Below are 19,621 nucleotides of genomic sequence, written 5' to 3'. Positions count from 1 at the left end.
GAAACTATTGGGCGGAGCTAGCTGTCACTGCTAGCTCCGCACAATCGTTTGCTATTTACTTTTTTTAACTTTTTTCACTCTTTTTCTGTTCTGCTCGGTGCCTCTGAGGGACCGAGCAGAACAGCCAAGCCAAATGCCGCTCAGCGGCATTCGGCTATTCACTCACTGCTGTTCAGCATCTTTAAGAATAGCCCGAACAGCAGTGAGAAGCCTGCCGGAGGTTCGGCTCAGCCGATCCAGAGCATGTTCGGCCGACCCGAAGCCACGCGAAGCAAGCCGATGTACGGCTGATTTCAGCCGATGTACGGCTGAAATCAGCCGTACCAGCCTGAAGTGAATAGCCGAACAGTGTTCGGCTCACTTCACTTCAGATCGGTCATTCACTCGGCTGCCCTTGGCAGCTTAGTGAATAGACCCCTAAATGTTGTTGAATGGACCCATAAAGTTTGCGAAGTGAAGTAGGTCAATTTATTTGATGAAGGTAAACACAGGGCCAGGCCATTGCATTGGAAACATAAATTATCTTTGCTAAATGCATTTTGCGTAGGCTGCAGGGAAAAGTACTAATGTATTACATTAAGTGAAAGCACAGTTATAGTTAAACATGCCAGCTTCCACCTACCAGTTAATTCTCAGAATTGTGCGGACACAATAATGAGCCCCCATTCACACTAGGTGCACGCATAAATGCATGATGTATTTTACCATGCGTCAATATAGGGCAGGCTGTGCATTTCACTGAGCTGGCAACAAAGAAGCTCATGCGTCAGTTTGAGTTGCAGGCATCGCACGTTTTATGACTTCATATTTCTTACACATCTTGCTTGCTTGTGGTGCCAGTAACAAATAATGACAATATTGTGCACATTCAGGGGTGTCACTAGTGTGAATGGGGGCTGGGTCTGCCTATAAATAAATGATCTTATTTAAGAAATGGTAAAAAATAAATAAACCTTAAAGTAACAACTTACAGAAAAAAGATAATTTCAGATATAAAGCACACATTTGCTTTAGCTTTTTAAAGACACTTCCCCTAAGGCCATATCCCTGGCAGTTCTAACAGGCACTTACGGATATTGTCAGAGCTTGCTACTTTTGCCTGCCCCCTCAAATTCCTATCAGCCCATTACTAGGGCTGCATTAATAGGCTGCATCATCTGCCAATAGAAATAAGATGTCCAGCTAATCTGTTTCATTAAAAGTACTTATAAATGTATAATTGCATACACCAAGGAATAAATACAACAATTCAAACTTCATCGCTGTACAAATAAAATTGACGTTGTGGCCAATTGCTTGACAGTCACTTCTTTGGATTTCAAGAGCTGGGAAGACGTTTTTAAAACCAAAGCTGGCCAGTGGGATAAATAGTAATTTTCCTCGCTTTTCATTATGCCACAGTTTCTCAGAGCCAGTAAACATAGGATGCGAACAGCACCATGAAAAAAGGTGGAACAATGCTGATCTAATTGATTAAGATATCTTTCATGCTTTAAGTTTATGACCTACATTCCAAGTAATCTATGCAAATTATTTTGAATGGAACTATTTTTGAGACAATCCGAGGTTACAGCAAAGGACAAATGTAGTGCAGAGCTCTTCAGTGTCTGGTCTACAGTGGGAAAAGGGGTCAAGCTATAATTGTCCCTCATTTCCAGGGAGCCTAAAGGATGGAGAGATTTGTCTCTGAAAATGGTTATCCCTTCCTGTACTGTGCCTGAGTTTAAAAACAAACCAACTAAATCTCTGTATGTTCCTATCCTAATCAGTTCTAATGATCTGGGTTTGTAGCAATATGAATGTTCACACCTGGAAGGATAGCTGTGTGTCCTGTTATACACTTGCATTCTAAGACCACAAGTGTCAGCTCAATTTTCAGACTATAAAGTCCACAACAAAGGCTGTCCTGTTTCCTGTTTTAGATCACTGGTGTTAACAGACATTCACAAGACTATTAGAGTCCATTTCCACCTTTGTAAGCGATTAGCATTTATTGTGGTAATGCAGAGATGCAGTGATGATGTATATGTGTGCACATTTTTATGACTCACATTGCAGGCTTTCTTTTTTTTTGTATCCAAATATTTATTGGGTTTTCAAGGTAATTACAAACAGCATGTTGTACAGTGCTTGCCGGCTACAGGCGGCCACATAGGTAACGTAATACAATCAACAGTATGTCAATGCAAACACTACAAATCAACATTAATGCAGTAGAAGATAAAGGAAATAAAAAGGGGGGGGGGGGAAAGAAGGGGAAGACAAGTAGGGGGAAAGGGTCCATCCGTCGGTCAACTTCAATTGTAGTTCAGGTCTACTCCACAGATTTTTCAGTTCACAGCTGAGGGTCACATTTTCATTACCTCTTAACTCTATAGACCACATCACAGTCGGTGGAGGGTGTCAATATCTAGATCAGGGTGATTATGTAGAATCCAGGGTTCCCAGATTTTAAGAAATTTGGCTTGTGAATCCTGTAGGACGTACGACAATCGTTCATTTAAGAGACCTACATCCAGCCTATTGGTGAATTCCCGATACGGGATGAATTGTTTTTTCCAATTTCCCGCCAAAGTTAATTTGGCGGCAATTAATATTTGGTGGGCTAGGGCTCCCTGAGCTTTGTTCAGTCCGGGGACTGAGGCATGGAGTAAGGCCTGTGTTGGGTCTTTAGAGATATTTTTGGCAAAAAGAGTCGAAAGCAAACGAAAAATTCTGGTCCAGAACCGGGCAGCGAAGGGGCAGGACCACCAGGTATGTAACATGTCCCCTGGGGTTGAGCAACCTCTGTAGCAGTTAGCGGAAGATGTTGAATATATTCTAGGTAGACGAGTTGGGACTAAGTACCACCGAAACAATACCTTGTAGGCCACCTCAGTATTTGTCACATTACTGGAACACCGGGAAATATTCTTCCACACCTCTTTCCAGTCATCATCAGACCAATGCAGACCCAGTTCTGCTGACCATTTGTTGGAATAAGAGTGAAAACTAGTACGTGGTAGAGAGTTCAAGATAGAATATAGAACTGACACCTGTTTAGGTCCCCCTGGAGCATACAGGCAGAGGTGCTCAAAACCAGTAAGCGGTGCAGTTAAACATCTACGTGTTCGCATAGAGGATACCCAGTGTTGCAGCTGAAGAAACCTATACATTTCTGAATCTGGGATCTGTTTGGTTGTTTTGAGATAGGACCAAATCGGTAAGTCAGGGGTACGATAGAAATCATACAGACTAGTGAAACCATTATCGGTCCACCATCTGAACCTGGTCGGTTCAGTGTTGTTATACTGTGCTTCTGCTGGCTAATGATAGCTCTCTGGGGACCGGGTGTTGCGGAGCTCCGTTAGACCGCAGCCATCTTCCTCGGCAGCTCGCCACGCCCCCCGGCTTTCTTTTTTTTATGAACTTTATATTAAGCCTGAATCCTACAAATTCAAAATTTTCTCCACTGGAAACCCAGTCTGACACTGGGGTCGGATTGTAAAGAAGGCTGTAAACAGCTGACCCCCTCCCTGTGATTCTCTGTAACACCCCACTATGAATACTAATGAATGGGGGGTGGAGAGTTTAGAGCGAGAGCTCAGTTGTAATATACACAGATTGCTTGCAGAGCACAGAGGCGGCCATTTTCATGAGCATATGAAGAGGAAAGCTAACAAAAAAGAGGATATGCCTGCTTCATGTACATTTGGTGTACAATGCAGGCATATGTTTTAAAAAAAAATACCTCTGGAAAGGTGGAAATGGACTTTAAGTAACAAGGGTGCTGTCAGGGTTATAATAAAGAAAGCTAAAGGCTTTGTTAAAGAACAGTTTAACAATCTTTCAGCATCCCAAAAAGAATATCTGTATTCAGCAAAGAACTGGGACAGTAGACAGGATAGCCTTATACCCTGAGGGGAAGAGAATACCCGAGAATAATGTGACAAACAGCAAGCCCTGAAAGATGGAGATTTGGATGCTTACTAATCCCAGTAATCCCAGTACTAATTCCAGATTGCTTCCCGTTAAGTTACTATTTTGGAAAAAAGTACAGTATTTTAAATGCAAAATAATTTTATAATACCATAATAAGATTTTGGTTCCTGCTTCAGTACCAATGTCCCATTCATCTAAATATTAACTATAAGGTCAAAGGTACTGTATATTAAAATGCGGTGTCCATGGAAAGTCGTACAAATGCAAGCCCAACATAATCTTCGACTGATCCTTTTTTTATATAAGTCTTCTGAATATGGAAGTGTAGCACTGAAGATAGCAAATAATCTAGAGAATTTAGCATGTTCTGTACAAAGATCGCATCAGTGGGGAAAACAAGTAGCCACAGCACTGCAGTGTCAATATGTACTGTGAATGCAGAAAGGGAATAAGCGGGATCAGGAGTGCTCAGCTGTTGGGGGTGTTATTTAATCTCACTAGTTGGAGTTGGGCTACCACCGAAAATTGTTTGAAGTCTGCATCATAATAAATACCATACATCATGATGTTAATGCAATTACTGCAAACAATGTGTGTGAGAAAACTGAGAAATGAAACACCTACTTCAATGATGGTCCACTGTTCTACGACAATAGCATCATAACGCTTTATAGTCTTTGGATCTTGCTCAGGGAAGTCTTCAAAAATAAAAACACCATCTGTAAACTCCGATGTAGTGTCTGAGAAGCAAAAAACAAAAGTTCAGTCAATAAGACGGAATCAGTAGGTTATGTGGCTGTGATTATGTACAGTATGTAACAATAACAGGAACTCATAGCATAGCATGGTTCATCTTTACAGCTTCTTCTCTTATCTGCCTGCTTATTGGATGGGGGTGATGGAGCTTACCCATTGCCTAATCAGTAGACTAAAGCTTGAAAGGTGACTTTTGAAGCTACAAGAAACCAGATAAACCAGCAAATTTGATTGTCAACTGTCAGGGTTGGGATGTCAACTAAAAATGTGTGTAAATTAGATAAATGTCAAGAATTGTTCTTGTTTTGGAACGTGAAACAGTTCACATATGTATATTGACACTTTATTAAGATTTTTGCCTGGAGTTCCTATTTATTTGATAGAAATGTAATGATGTTTTAACATTTTCTAAACAACCAATAAACACTTCGGCTACATATCCATGCATGCAAATCTTGAGAAAATTGGAGCTTTATTTGCTTAATCAAATACATATTTAATCACATGACAATTAAGGTGCTATCATCACATAGTCAAATAAACTAAACGCAGAATGATGGTCCTGGGTTGCTCTTAAAGAATAAACTGTCTCCAATATATTTCAGTTTTAGATGGATGTTGCTAGATTGAATTGCCAACTAGCTCCTTGTATCTCTCAGACATCCCAGAGATATTCCTACTTGAGTTTCCCCCTTTCCCATGCAGTGCCATTATAAAGCTAGCTAAAGTAGTTTGACTCCTATCATTTTACTCTCTTTATAACAAACAGAGAAATCAGTAGATCCTTAACATAATGGAGTTGGTGAATATGTGAGAAAAGACCAAGCTCATAAAATGTCACAACGATAATAAATCACAATAATCTTTCTACGTAAATTATTTCTTGCTCATTTTTAATCTTTGGAGACCTTAAGTAATAGGGAAAATAAAAGAAAAACACTGGCCATAGGCTGTAGTTGGATGCTAGAATACAGCACAGCCAGTGAAAGGTCTTTCTCTCAAACACTCAGATACACATGTGTATGCATTTCCAAACTAATGTGTACTACAGACACTATCAGGGAGGCTAAACAATAGTCTACTGACTGAATACAACCAAAACTGTTCTTATAGAAGCATGGAAACACATTTGGGCTACCTACGCTCTCTATTGCAGGGCTCAGTTAGAGAAACAAATCTCTAATTGAACCCTACAATAATGACCTTGGGTAGCCATAATGTCTTGATATCCTTGTACAATAACATATTTCATAAAATGATAATAGATTTAATGTGTACCAAATCGATTAAATGTCTACCTCCTGAGAAAGTTAAATCATCACAATAAACGTGGAGACAAACCTGGTGGAGTACTCTCAACCATTGATTGGGTAACGCTTTCCCTCTTCCTGCTGGCTTGTTTCACTCTTCCATACAATTTTCTTTTGGATACCTTGTTACATATTGCTTATACTTTTGAGATCTGCATATTATATGTACCTTTGCTAAGTTAAGTCTGGCTATCATATGCACCTTTACCGAATAAAACTAAGGGATCTATTCACAAAGCTAGCCGAAGGACCAGCCGTAGCTTCGACTGATCCTTCAGCTAGCTTCACTTCACCGAGTGAATAACCCTGTAAGTTCTGGCCTTGCTAAGATGATGGCATATACCAGGGGTAGGCAACCTTGGCATTCTAGCTGTTGTGCAACTACATGGCATTGCAAGATGCTGACAGCCACGGGCATGACTCCCAGAGGCAGATGCATGATGGGATTTATAGTTTCATCACAGCTGGGGTGCCGATGTTACATACCACTGGCATATACACTATGTAAGGCCCGGGTGTTTATGTGTGCATTGGTGAATTATATCCGCTAATGCATCTGAAGAGATTTATATGATATTGTGTAATATTAGTATAATTTCTGTAAGAACATTCCATTGTAAAATATTTAGAGGAAAAGCTGATACTACATGTTTGTATGGGATAGGTTTGATATTTATTGATATTTTATATTTTTTTAATTTTTTTTAAAGAATAGTTTCTCAAATACTCAATAACCCCCACAACACTGTATCACATAATGTATCTTAAACATTTGTCTTAAAAATAACTAATGATAGGATTCAGTACTTAGAGTGGCTATTAGACATGTAACCCTGCAAATAATTTGTTTTCCGATTTGGATTTTTATTTCTTTTGTCTTTCGTATTTCTAACCGAAATTCGATTCGGTTCGTTATTCAATTTTCAGATCCGTCTGAATTTTCGTTTCGGAAAGATCCACAACGGAAACTCACATGACTGTGTCTGAGATGGAACCCCCAACAGACAAAAAAAAGCATCTGATTGGCCAGAGAACAGTCACTTGTCTGATTTAGTTTCGCTTTGAACAAAATCCGGACGGATCTTTTTTTTTTAAAGAACACTCAAATTCATTTGCATTCGGACGTGCTCGAATTCAGAACTTTGGATGCATCCGAATGTCCAAATTTTATGAAATTCGTATGAATATCCATTGGAACGAAATGAAATTTACATGTCTAGTGGCTATAAACGTAATGGTTCTGACCACAAAACGACAGCCAAATGCAACACACAGCTGAGGATTGGGCTAGCTATGGTTAAATAAAGGAGCGTGAAAGAGGACTTTTGACCGTCAGAAGCATTCATTATTTCACACTGAAATTTTACAATACTGTCACTGTAAACAATATAAGGAAAGAAAGTTGTTTACGTGACTACGCTGCTTCTGACTTTCAGCTAAGTTGCACGACACATACCCCTGGGTATGTGTGATTGCAGATGGGCAGATGTCATCCTTGGTGCTCATCCTCAATTGTGTCAGGACCCACTACATGATATCTTGCAATGTAAAGAAAGACTGAAGTGGCACATACATTTTATAGTAACCTTATGTCCTTGTTCAGAAGAAGACAGATTGGGGCTCATCACACAGAGGTTTTTCGACAACTGGTGCAATAACATGAAGCATTGAAGCATTTATTACAGCTCTTAAACATACTCTACAACCAACTGATACTTGTCCCTCTAGCGGACTTCCTTAGCTCCATGAGAATACACAAAGAACAGCAGGCAGACAGTGCGCAATCATTAAAAAACATGCCAGACAAACAAGCCAGCAACTCAAGTTGTCTCTCATTCTGCTCATCTGTTGCCTCCACCTGCCGTCCTCGAGCACCTCTCTTATGACTTGTCTTCTGGGTGGTGGAGCTTGAAAATTAAATCACTATCTCTTATTTTTTTTATCTTAAATTGGTCCAGTGCCACTAAATATTTCATTAAGGTAAAGATGCTGCCCTACTGTGCACAAAAAGCTGTTTTCATTGGTGCCCATAAATATTTAATGCCTTTCTCCTGGCTAAATGCCACTTTAATGTTCTGTATTTTGATTTACAAGAAGAGTATAAATTCACGTTTTACTGTATGCTAAGCGCTAGCTGCCTTAGATCTTTGAATACAAGTCAGACAACAATACTGAGCTAAAGGAAACCACAGTGAACAGCACCCAAACTTTAGCAAGTGGCATTCCTGTCTTTATTCATAAGGTAGTGCAAACAGTAATGTTGAAGTACAATGGGCAGTAACCCATAACATTTTACAATGGATTCTGATTGGTTACTATGGTCTACTTTGCCCTTCGATTCACAGTATAACCTTGTACATGGGACATGTCATGGATGCACAGCAATATACAGCATATGTGCAGAGTTCGAGAAGGGGCAAACTTCTAAATATTATGTTATTACCTTGTCAAAAATAGTAAGAAAGTAAAAGCCCTGTAGGCTTAATTTAAAGCCCAACTCCAGGCAGATACATACACATATTTTTTCTACAGTCTTCAGCCAGTCTGGAAAAATCCTACTCTTCTTCTTTGGCGGTGGTGGTTGGTGAAGCCAGGAGTACTGTTATTCCAGGCTGCACAATGACGTGCCATCAGGGGGCATGTCTGGGCCCACAGGAAGTGGGTTAGATGACACTAGCTACCATTCATCCCAGAGGATGAATGGCATTGGACGTCTGGAGCCCTAAGGTGAGTATTACAGTGGGAGCTGCCTTTTTATTTTAAAAGATGCATGGCAGCTACTTTGAAGAAAAAAAAAACTGGAGTTCCACTTTAGATGCATTTTTACATACAATTAGTATAAGGTCCTGAAACTGTTTTGATAGTAGCCTCCTGTCATCCCCTACAGAACACTACTCAGATTGGGAGAGGGAGGGGCAGCACTAGGGACCAACCAGATTCTGCTGCATATACATGTGCTGAGAGAGAACTACTGACAGGAGGTAAGAGCAGAGTGAGCAGAATTGATGACCTATAAGACTGTCCCTGCTCCTTTATTATCATCGGAGCGGGGAGGGGGGAATCCAGCCCATCCCCTGTCACGGCAGATAGCCATGACAGGATCGAGAGGTGAGCGAACGCCGGTATGTGTTCGCTCACCTCCCGATCTACTGAGCCGACCTGTGACAGTCTCATTGTCACAGGTCGGCTAGAACTATGAGGTGAGTGAAAAGCACTCACCTCATAGTTCTCCGTTAAGGAAGTTGTGTCAATTCAGCATTTTGGCTGATGTCTGATGCTTTGTAAATGTGGAAATTGTTTGGAGCAATCCCTGCGGTTTCTACACATTCCTGAAAGGGCAGGTGCAGTAAGAAATAAAAATAAACATACATTAATATTTAAACCCAGAGCAGTCTAGCCTGCATGTCTGCATAGTGTGGTCTGTGATAATCGCCAGTCTACCCTGTCCAGTTATGGTCCATGGGTTGTCTGATCTATGTCACTATTTTTATTGGCAGAATTGTGTAATTTCTTGAAATTAGAATTTGTCTGAATGTTCAAAAGGTTAAAAAAAACTAAGCCGCATACTATCAGAACCTCTCATACATTAAATGTAATATTAGTGTCAGGTTTGAGATGTAGTCATCAAGCCACTAGCTAAATGCAGCAGAACCTTAATGTGCCATAGCCAGTGAGCACTGCTGTGTGTACTGAGCCAGGAAATGTACTGCAGGTATATTATCAAAATATATTTTTTTGCTCACATTTACCCCATAATGACCTGATCACAGCAGTTTCCCAAGCAGGCAGATTTTTTAACATGCTGGTTAAAGTAGACCTAACATGAAATAAACAAGGGGGGTTGAAACTGCATACCTACATCTGGAAATGCAAGATTTCTGGCTATGAGTGGAAAAGTGCTTTCCTTGTCATTAACCTTAAGTATGCAGGTAAGGAAAGTTGGAGAAAAAGTCAGAGGTCCTTATCGGCTTCCAGATCCAAGACGTAAAATATTAAGGCCTACTTCGCCCCTGTGTATTGCAGTGATGCACTAAAACGCATGTTTTACCGTTCGTTATTGCTCTCTATCTCCTTGCCTGTTTCATCAACAATGCAATACCAAACAGGCGTCCAATCTATTGCAGCACAATTCAGCTGTCCAAGTACTTCCCTTCTTTAAGCCCTGATGAAGGGGGATGTTTTTGTCCCCCAAAACACGTTGGCTGTATTTGTATTTGGTTTGTCATCAGACATTTAACTAAAGACGTTGGACTCCCATCACATGATTTGGTGCTCGCATTTGCCCAAATTACCTGTACATTTCTCGATTAGGGTGGGACGCCTCCCCGATTTTTATGGTGAGCAGCTGAGTTGAAGGCAACAGAGGCAGTAAAGTCAATAAAATAACAATTTGCTTGGATGTAGAGATTTGTGTCTGGAAGAGATATGCAAAGTCTCTTCTTACAAAAAAAAATTCTTCCTCTCTCTCCCAGCAATTGTTTGATTTTCTGTGTACACATTAGGGTGCAGACTCCATGCACAGTACACACTCAGCCCATTCATGGCATCTTCAAGATGCCGTGAATCTGCCAGGTGCCAAGGAGCAGGAGCTACATCATCGGTGGCTATCCAATGGTGCAAAAGGACTTCTGAGAACCTGGAAGTGTTGGCAGCAGAGATGGCAGCGAGGACGGGACAGAGCTGAGGATTGAAGATCAATCCAACAGTGCTGGAGAAGAGCACACTTGTAAAGTACACCGTGAATACTTGCACATTGGGGCAAAACCAGAAAATGTACAACGCAGTTTACGTCGGCTTTAATAGCAGAGGGGTTGAAAATGTATGTCCAGCACCTGGGGGTGGGTGGACACATTTTACTTTTTGGGCATGTATGGATTCACAAATTACATTTGTGTAAACCATCTATCAGAAGAAGCTAAATTAGATTACTATGTTACATTTAGCTGTAATGATACTCAAAGTGCCTCCTGACTGTTTCTGTGTATAACTGAAATCTCTCATGCGATTCAGCACACTCATCTGAATTCAATTTGTTTTGCTGATAATGACAGGCAGTGAGGGTGACACCTTTGACAGATAAATGAGTGACAAAGACATAGTAGGGTGTGAGGCACTAGCACAACTACCAGGGTCACAGCGGTCACATTTGGGACTGGGCCCTGGTGGTCCACCACTTGAGGTGGGGCAGTCCGAAGGGGCGCCGGGAGGGATTTTTTCTCTACATTTAGCCCTGCATCAGGCAAGCAGGGCTAAATGTAAAGCACCGGCTGCCTTCCTCCGTGCTGTGGTTTTCGGGGTCCCCTCTCTTCTGGGAGACCCCAGCCCACGGCAAGGTAGTTCAGGATGGAGAGCGGGGAGCAGAGCAGAGAACCTCCGTTCTCCTTTCTGCTCCGTGATCACTGACACAGGACCGCTGTACTCACAGCACGCCTGTGTCAGCTGTCACAGCCTGAGCTGTACAGAAGATTAGTATTGCCCTCCAATACTATCTTCTGTATTGGAGGGCAGGCTCATAAAGAGAGCCTGCCGTCTCAGAATGCTATCACACAGGGGCGTGTTAGTCCCTGTGTGATAGCAATAACGTTAAGTAAAAAAAAAAGTAAAAAATAAAATAAATAAAAACTGAATTTTTTAAAAATAAAAATAGAAAAAAATAATAAAATAAAAACATAGTAAATTGATAAAAATAATAAAACAATAAAAAACAATAAAAATATTAATAATAATAACAATTATTAATCAGCACAGCCAAACTTGTATGGGGTCCCATGATTTCAACTAGTGGCCCTGCCTCCTGGGGCTACACACATGCACTACCATGGTAACTGCCAAGACACCGAGATTTTTTTATGGGGGGTGGAGTGGGGGGTTAATTGCACCCGGGGCCCTGAGGTTTCTAATTACGCCTCTGTTGTGAGGAGCAAACTACACTATAGCGCTATACATGTAGTCCAAGGATTTCAATCCTCTTGCCGTTTCATCTCTTGTTCACCAGTAAATAGTCCAAATAATGAATCATTTTATGAAAAATACATGTTTGCTGCTGAAAAGGTTTGTCAGAATACCCTCTATGAAATAGTTCCATTATATTCACATTCACTGTCAGTTAATAACCAAAGCAAAAATGTGCATTAGTCATGGCAGGACTAAACTGAATACGTTATTTTTACCAAGGCAGGCTTGAAAGCGTATGAGGATTTTAAATGACATGTAAGGAAGGTAATCAAGCATACACCTAACTGACCTGCATTTTAATAATTTACTTACTTCACTGTTCTGTATTTGTAGCATGTCATGAACTAATACTATTCAAAGAGAGCTGACTATTCAACTGGCATTAAAACATAGTAAAACAATAATTAAATAAAAAGGAAAATAAAAACATTTATAAAAAGTTAAAAATAATAAAATAAAAATGTAGTAAAAAAATAGTAAAATTAAAAAATGGGGAAAAAAATTAAAAATTGAGAAAAAGTAAAAAATATTTTTTTTAAAGTGATAAAAATAATAAAACAATAAAAAACAATAAAAATATTAATAATAATAACAATTATTAATCAGCACAGCCAAACTTGTATGGGGTCCCATGATTTCAACTAGTGGCCCTGCCTCCTGGGGCTACACACATGCACTACCATGGTAACTGCCAAGACACCGAGATTTTTTTATGGGGGGTGGAGTGGGGGGTTAATTGCACCCGGGGCCCTGAGGTTTCTAATTACGCCTCTGTTGTGAGGAGCAAACTACACTATAGCGCTATACATGTAGTCCAAGGATTTCAATCCTCTTGCCGTTTCATCTCTTGTTCACCAGTAAATAGTCCAAATAATGAATCATTTTATGAAAAATACATGTTTGCTGCTGAAAAGGTTTGTCAGAATACCCTCTATGAAATAGTTCCATTATATTCACATTCACTGTCAGTTAATAACCAAAGCAAAAATGTGCATTAGTCATGGCAGGACTAAACTGAATACGTTATTTTTACCAAGGCAGGCTTGAAAGCGTATGAGGATTTTAAATGACATGTAAGGAAGGTAATCAAGCATACACCTAACTGACCTGCATTTTAATAATTTACTTACTTCACTGTTCTGTATTTGTAGCATGTCATGAACTAATACTATTCAAAGAGAGCTGACTATTCAACTGGCATATGATTAGGCCTGCTTATGAATAAAGGTTCACTAGCATGTACTCCTTTTAGGAAAACAAAAATTGCACATAAAGCATTAAATAAAACATGGCTACTGAAAGGCAAACAATGTTTAAAGTCTTAATGGGTTTTTTATTTTTCATAAAACCAAAAAAATTGAGTAAGCAGCTAAAATGTTCATATTCAAATTGATAAAAAAATATCAACAAACATATATAAAGCCAAGCCATAAAGCACTGTATAAAGTGTACTATTGGTTCCTGGTGCCCAGATAAATACTGCTAGATCCAGGTGCTTAGTAGCATGCTCAGAGTTCACACAGTACCTTATAGAATATACACTGCTAATCCCTGGAAATCATTAAAAATATTTTACTGCTACCAAAATCCTATTGCTGGGCCCTGTTTTCACTGGTTTTTACGGGGAAGAAGAAGGAGCGGGGCAGGAGACTGGTGAACATCCATTTGCTGATCTCTTTCCCACTGAATGGGACTCTAAGCTATCAAATCAGCTATGTTGGCCTAGATTGTTCCCTTCTCCTTCCTTCTCCAAACTCTTCACCCTTTAGTGAATAACCCTTTTAGCCTTCAAAGAGTCCTAGCCTTCCTAGAGGCCTTTTTTGTCTAAGAGCAGCCACATCACATTTATTACACTTCAACAAGTAGACTTTACAGAATCCTCATTGTGAGATTTAATGTATTTGGGATCCAACATTTCAAATTCATCCAATTGAAATAACATCAACAGTAAAGTTCTACAACAATGTAGCACTATTATGTAAGAAGTATATACATGACCAAATATGGCTGCCTCACAGTACATGTACTGTATAATTATAACCATACAAATATCATTTACATCAGGCTGATTACTTTCATGTGAATATCTAAATAAATAAAAGATGAAAGATTCCCCTTTAAAAAAATAAGGTATCTATTAAACCCCTTTTGTTTTTGCTTTCAAATTTCAATCTGTCAAACTTCTTGTACAACAGCAGGGCAGGGATTTTGCTGCTGTTTGCTATGAGTCTGTGGGTGGTGTAAATTACACTGTAAACCGTAAGAAACGTGTCAAGGGAAATTCCATACTACATAAGCACATACAAATGGTGGAATGGGTAGCTAGAGATTCAATATTACTTAGCTCTCTTTCTCCATATGTGCTTCAGTCAAAAATGTTTCCCCATAGCAGGCTATCCATAAACAAAAATCACCACCACCATCCCAGTCCTGCTCTTAGTGCACCAACAGGTTCTTTTAAAACATGTTACAGCTAATCCCTTCTAAGGTGACTTTTATTAAAAGGAGGTCTACTGAAGATCTGTGCTTTTTTAGACATACAGATGCATTAGAAACATGGACTACCACTGCCCCAAAGACATTGTCTTAATTGGTGAGTTGTCTGTTCACATACTCCACTTAACATGGAAGTTTAAGCATCTTCTAAAACAAAAGCCAATATTAGGAAAATTTTTCAGTATGACCTGCAAGAAGAGCGGGGGTCAGGATCCTGTAGATGACTGATTCACTAGACCAGCCTTTCTCAATCAGGGTGCCACATCACCCTGGGGTGCTGTCTGAGTTCATTAGGGGTGCTGCCAAAGAAACATTCTGCGCCCTGTATTGATTCAATATGAAAAACAATTTGTCCTGTATTTTTGTGCACCATCATGAGTTTTAATGGTGCCGACGAGCCGTTCTGTTGCTGTTCTGTATGGACTCTGATGTGAAGGGGGGACTGAGGGCTCTGATGTGAAAGGAGGAGGGCTAAGAACTCTGATGTGAAAGGAGGATTCTGATGTCAAAGCGGGACTGATGTGAAATGGGGGCTCCTGATACGAATGAGGGGACTCTCTTGTGAAATCAGAGACTCTAATGTAAAAAGGAGGGCCCCTGATATCAAGGGGGGCTCCGATGTAAAAGGGGGCTCTTAATATGAAGGGAGGAGGAATGTGATGTGAAAGGGGGCTCTTAATATCAAGGAGGGGACTCTCATGTGAAATTAGGGTCTTTGATGTGAAAGAGGAGCTCCTGATATTATGGGGGGTGGGGCTCTGATGTAAAAGGATGCTCTGATATGAAAGGGGCCTCCTGATGTAAAGGGCAGGGAGCTTCTGTTGTAAATGGGACCCCATTTTACACTGGGGATCCTCAAGATTTAAGGATTTCTGTGACTGAAAAAAAGATTGAGAAACATAGCAATAGACCAAGAGGTCAGAGGTGAGATATAAACCTTGTCTTTATCCAGCCTGCCCTTCCTCCCATACTTTTTCAGCCTATAGTTCCTTAAAATACAATGTCAAGACCTTATCACAGAAAGATAATGTTCACTCCACAGACATTGTTAAATCATTTCTGCTACATTTTCTATTTATATTCTTTGTGCTTGGATAACCATAGTCAAAGTGTTTTTGATGAAGTCCAATCTTATTATGGATTCCATTAAGCAACACAGAGAATGACTCCTTTTTAGGAATGTAATGGAGTCGTGCAATATTTTGACTGGCTCATTACATCTAATTTCCTGTTTCAGATATAATCTTTAAATGTACATGCTTGGAACATCTCACTAATTCATTACTGAAAACTCATTTATTTCCTGATATTAGTCATAACAACATTATTGCACCGCTTACAGCTCTGTGGAGAACAGGCTGTGGTGTATTATTTCATGTTATTGTAACTCAACAGCCAGAGATGAATATCACAAAATGTTCTTTATCAATGCAGCACCTCTTTCTCGGCATCTAATGAAAATTAATTTATCACTAAAGATTTGGGTATTGCATGTTGCATGTCACAGAATTCTAAATACATGTCTTCATTCAGTTTGTGTGTGTTGATTGTATCTATTGTATTAAGAAGGCCACAAATAGGGAGAGTGAGCTTTTACTTTATCCTTTTTTAAAAAAAAGGTTGACAAGCACAAAGACATAGCTAAAATCTAGGTGGCCCGGTGTGAAATCTGAACAGGAAACCCCCTCCCCCCAATACCTTTTACAATGACTATGAAGATGGGAAAGAACAACAATATTGCTTTGCCTGTATATGATGTATTGTGAATAAAACAATTGGGGAATAATCAATTACTTGGGGAATCAATCAACTTTACTGAAAGTTTATGTTTCAGCTGATGTTTTGGTCGGTTTTTAAAAATGTCCCCAATTTGTGTTTACACAGTTGCCGTTTTTTACCTTCACCATTTTTATCCCTTGTTGTATCTCAGAGCTCTTCCTGCACTTCCTGTCTACATGCTTGTACTCCAGCGATGGCTGCATTGCATTTTTGGGAGGGGTTTCTAGGACCATGCCTGCATTATTACTTTATTATAAATATGTCACTAGACATTTTTATAATGAACTGATGTAAAATCTGACCAAGCATGTGAGCAAATAGAATACTATTCTATTAGGGCATACACTGTATTTTATTTATTTTTGTGACGGTGTACCATTTAATCAATGTACATACAAAAATGACCAATGGTCCTTCAGACAACCAGATTGTGAGCCCGAGCATTTCTCTGGCTGACGCGTTTCAAGGGGTATCCCCTCTTCATCAGAGCAAGTAGCAAGTGAACAAGACTTTATTTATCACCTATACATACACTGAGTGGCCAGATTATTATGACCACCCCATCAGTACTTTGTTGGGCCACAAGATAACTCCACGAGATGACTTCGTTGGGCCACCTCGTGACTCCACGAGATGTTGAAAAGTGATGCGAGGAATCTGACACTGCACTGTTGCCTTGTACCTGTCTTACCACTCTCCACTCTGCCCTAACATTGACTAGTCGCTGACGGCCACAATTCACACGTTCAGACCCAGATTTTCGGCTGACAGTCCAGTCTTTAAACACTTTAACAACAGCTGCTCTTGAACATTTAACAAATCCTGCTGTTTTGCTGATACTCGCTTCATGGCTCGCGCCAGCAATCATCCCACGTTCAAAGGCTGTTAAATCGCATTGTTTACCCATATCTTCAGAACAAATCACTTCTAATGTCGTGGTAAACAACCTGCTTCCCTATTTATAATGGCCTGGCCCTCTAGCAACTTCAGAGCGAAATTATAGCTAATTATAGCTAATTTGCCTACAAACGTCAGGTGGTCATAATAAACTGGCCACTCAGTGTATATATATGTATATAAATATATATAGTGTAATTTCAATGGGTAAGCCGTATTAGTCCGGGAGACAAGACGTAAAAAAAAAAAAAAACGTAGTATTGCAGTGTGCAATGATACCTTTCTTATAGGACTAACAAAATATATAAAAGACAAGCTTTCGAGAGTGAACCTCTCTTCTTCAGGTCAGAAGCAATACTTATCAACATGACAGTTTGTCAGGTAAAGCTAGAGAAAGCTGTTAGAGGGGGAGGGGGGGGGTGTCATAAATGTTGGACCTGGGAGTAAAGAATGCCTCCTGATAATCAAAAGACAGAACAAATAAACATAGGATGACAAATAAACCCTAAACAGATCAGAGATATACGACATACATGAATATTGTGATGTTCTGTAGATTCATAAAACGTTCTGGTAGTGTGTCAGAGAACCAGATGAAACATCTGAGATGAAAATGATTATAAGTTTCAATGCCATAAAGGAGGGACTTAATGTGGATTCTGGTTTTCTGACACACTACCAGAACTTTTTATGTATCACCCAAGCCTTGAGATCTTGAATACTTTGTTAGGACAGACAGTGTACACATCTAGTATAACACTAATTATACCTGGCAGGAGTACAGACATGTCAATATACCTTTAAACCAAACTGTCACTAAAAGTATTCTAAACAGTCAAAATCCTGCGCCAAAGAAACAACCTGAAAGGTAGCAATTTATTTTTTATTATTTTTAGGCATGCTGTATAAATTGGAACACATAAACACATGGGGGGCCCTTCTCAAATTTAGCTGCAAAGGTGGAAATACACTTTACGGCATAGAAATAAATCACAGAATAGATTTCCTAATTATTACTATTCCAAACGGGTAAAGGTTAATATCTACCATGGTTGGTATAGGAGACAGCATGTGATTGCTCCTTTACTATAAGGAATGTATTGGTTTTATATGTCTTTTCTTTCTTTATTTCTTATTACAGCTAGGACTGAAAAACAATTATAAAATATATTTTCTATGAAATATAGTATGCAGTCTTATAACCAGCCAGTCAGTAGATTGCACTTTTTACATATTTACATCTTTTAGCTGTGCTGAAAAGAAGCCATTTGTTTAAAGAAAAGAGTCATCATAACAGGGACCCATCCTTTATCAGATGGCTCAGTATAAGGTTTTTATCAGACAAAAGGAAGCTGCAAAGCAAGCCATGCTGTCTTTTTAGTTCACCCACATTTATTTGGACACAATCAGTTAAAGTAACAGTTGTATAACAATTATTCTATGAAGACAAAAATATCAAATACAATTTAAAAAATGTATATCTCAAAAATATAGTTTCACTTTAAACAAACCTTGCTGTGCCTTGACTGACAGTGAGTGGAAAAAGAGGATTCTGTTGTATGTAGTAAGCAATCATCTTCCATGGCCACTATACCCATCCAAACAGCAATCGTGAAGGCCAAAGTGCAGCATTGCATAGCAACCAATCAGATTTAAGATAACTAAACTTAGATCATTTAAGATAATATTTCTGTTTGCCAGTGAATCATCATGGGCAAGAACATCTTAACTCCTTCCCAAATTCAAAGGCCCAAAGCAAAATTAAGGCTCGGATTTGTTGATTTTGGACTACCAAAAGGAATGCAAATTAGTGCTTTTAACATTGGAAACATTATTTATATTGAATAAAGATTTTTCAGATCGCTGGCCAACCTACAGCCTACAAGGTTGGCCTTCCCCTTCCTCACTGAGAGGAAGATGCCAACTGTGTGTGCGTCTGTCCATAGGGTACAGCACACAAAAGATGGGAGCAGGTCCCAGCTATACAAAGAACTCTAAAATTGTTGTTTTCGGGGCGACAGACAAAGCAAACCTTTCTGACATACAACAAATGCTAAATTGATGATAGACAATGTGTACAAAGAAAAATGTGCAGATTAAAATATTATTCTTGCATTGTAAAAAGATCATGATCAGACTTGACTGTCTCGAAACTGTACGTCTGATCAAAATAAAAATCTTTGGGGGGTGAGCTTTACAGGGGTGTTCTCGCTTGGATGCAACATTTAATGTACCATGTAAAACCTGTCAGCAGTGCTACAAGCAAACACATGCTGCTTTTTCTGTCACAATCCCAAAATCAATTTTCAAGCTGCGAAGTGTAATGGTGCCACAATTCTGTCATACCGCCTCAGACTTCTAACACTTATTACAGTCAATAATTTTTACTCATGTTTCTAATCTTATTTCCCCTGCATAGCGCGGCTGGACCCCGCAGTATGTGACGAGACTGTAGCCGTGTTCTGGGCCTCTGTCTCCACACTTTTGTTGTTATCTATTATTTTTCT

The 19,621-nt window shown here is 39.5% G+C and overlaps 1 protein-coding gene across 1 annotated transcript in view; it reads right to left on the bottom strand.

Moving 5' to 3' along the window:
* RFTN1 (raftlin, lipid raft linker 1) overlaps window positions 1-19,621 on the bottom strand; it is a 211,037-nt gene that overhangs the window by 47,826 nt on the left and 143,590 nt on the right. The window contains exon 7 of the mRNA XM_018573203.1: window positions 4,546-4,661. Within this exon, the coding sequence (XP_018428705.1) occupies window positions 4,546-4,661 (116 nt within the window). The remainder of the gene's footprint in view (window positions 1-4,545; window positions 4,662-19,621) is intronic.

The sequence above is a fragment of the Nanorana parkeri genome, unplaced genomic scaffold (assembly GCF_000935625.1).
Source record: "Nanorana parkeri isolate BGI_ZX_2015 unplaced genomic scaffold, ASM93562v1 scaffold4, whole genome shotgun sequence".
In the NCBI taxonomy this organism is placed as follows: Eukaryota; Metazoa; Chordata; class Amphibia; order Anura; family Dicroglossidae; genus Nanorana; species Nanorana parkeri.
The sequence above is the reverse complement of the archived record's forward strand: the minus strand, read 5'-3'. Positions and strand labels throughout refer to the sequence as shown.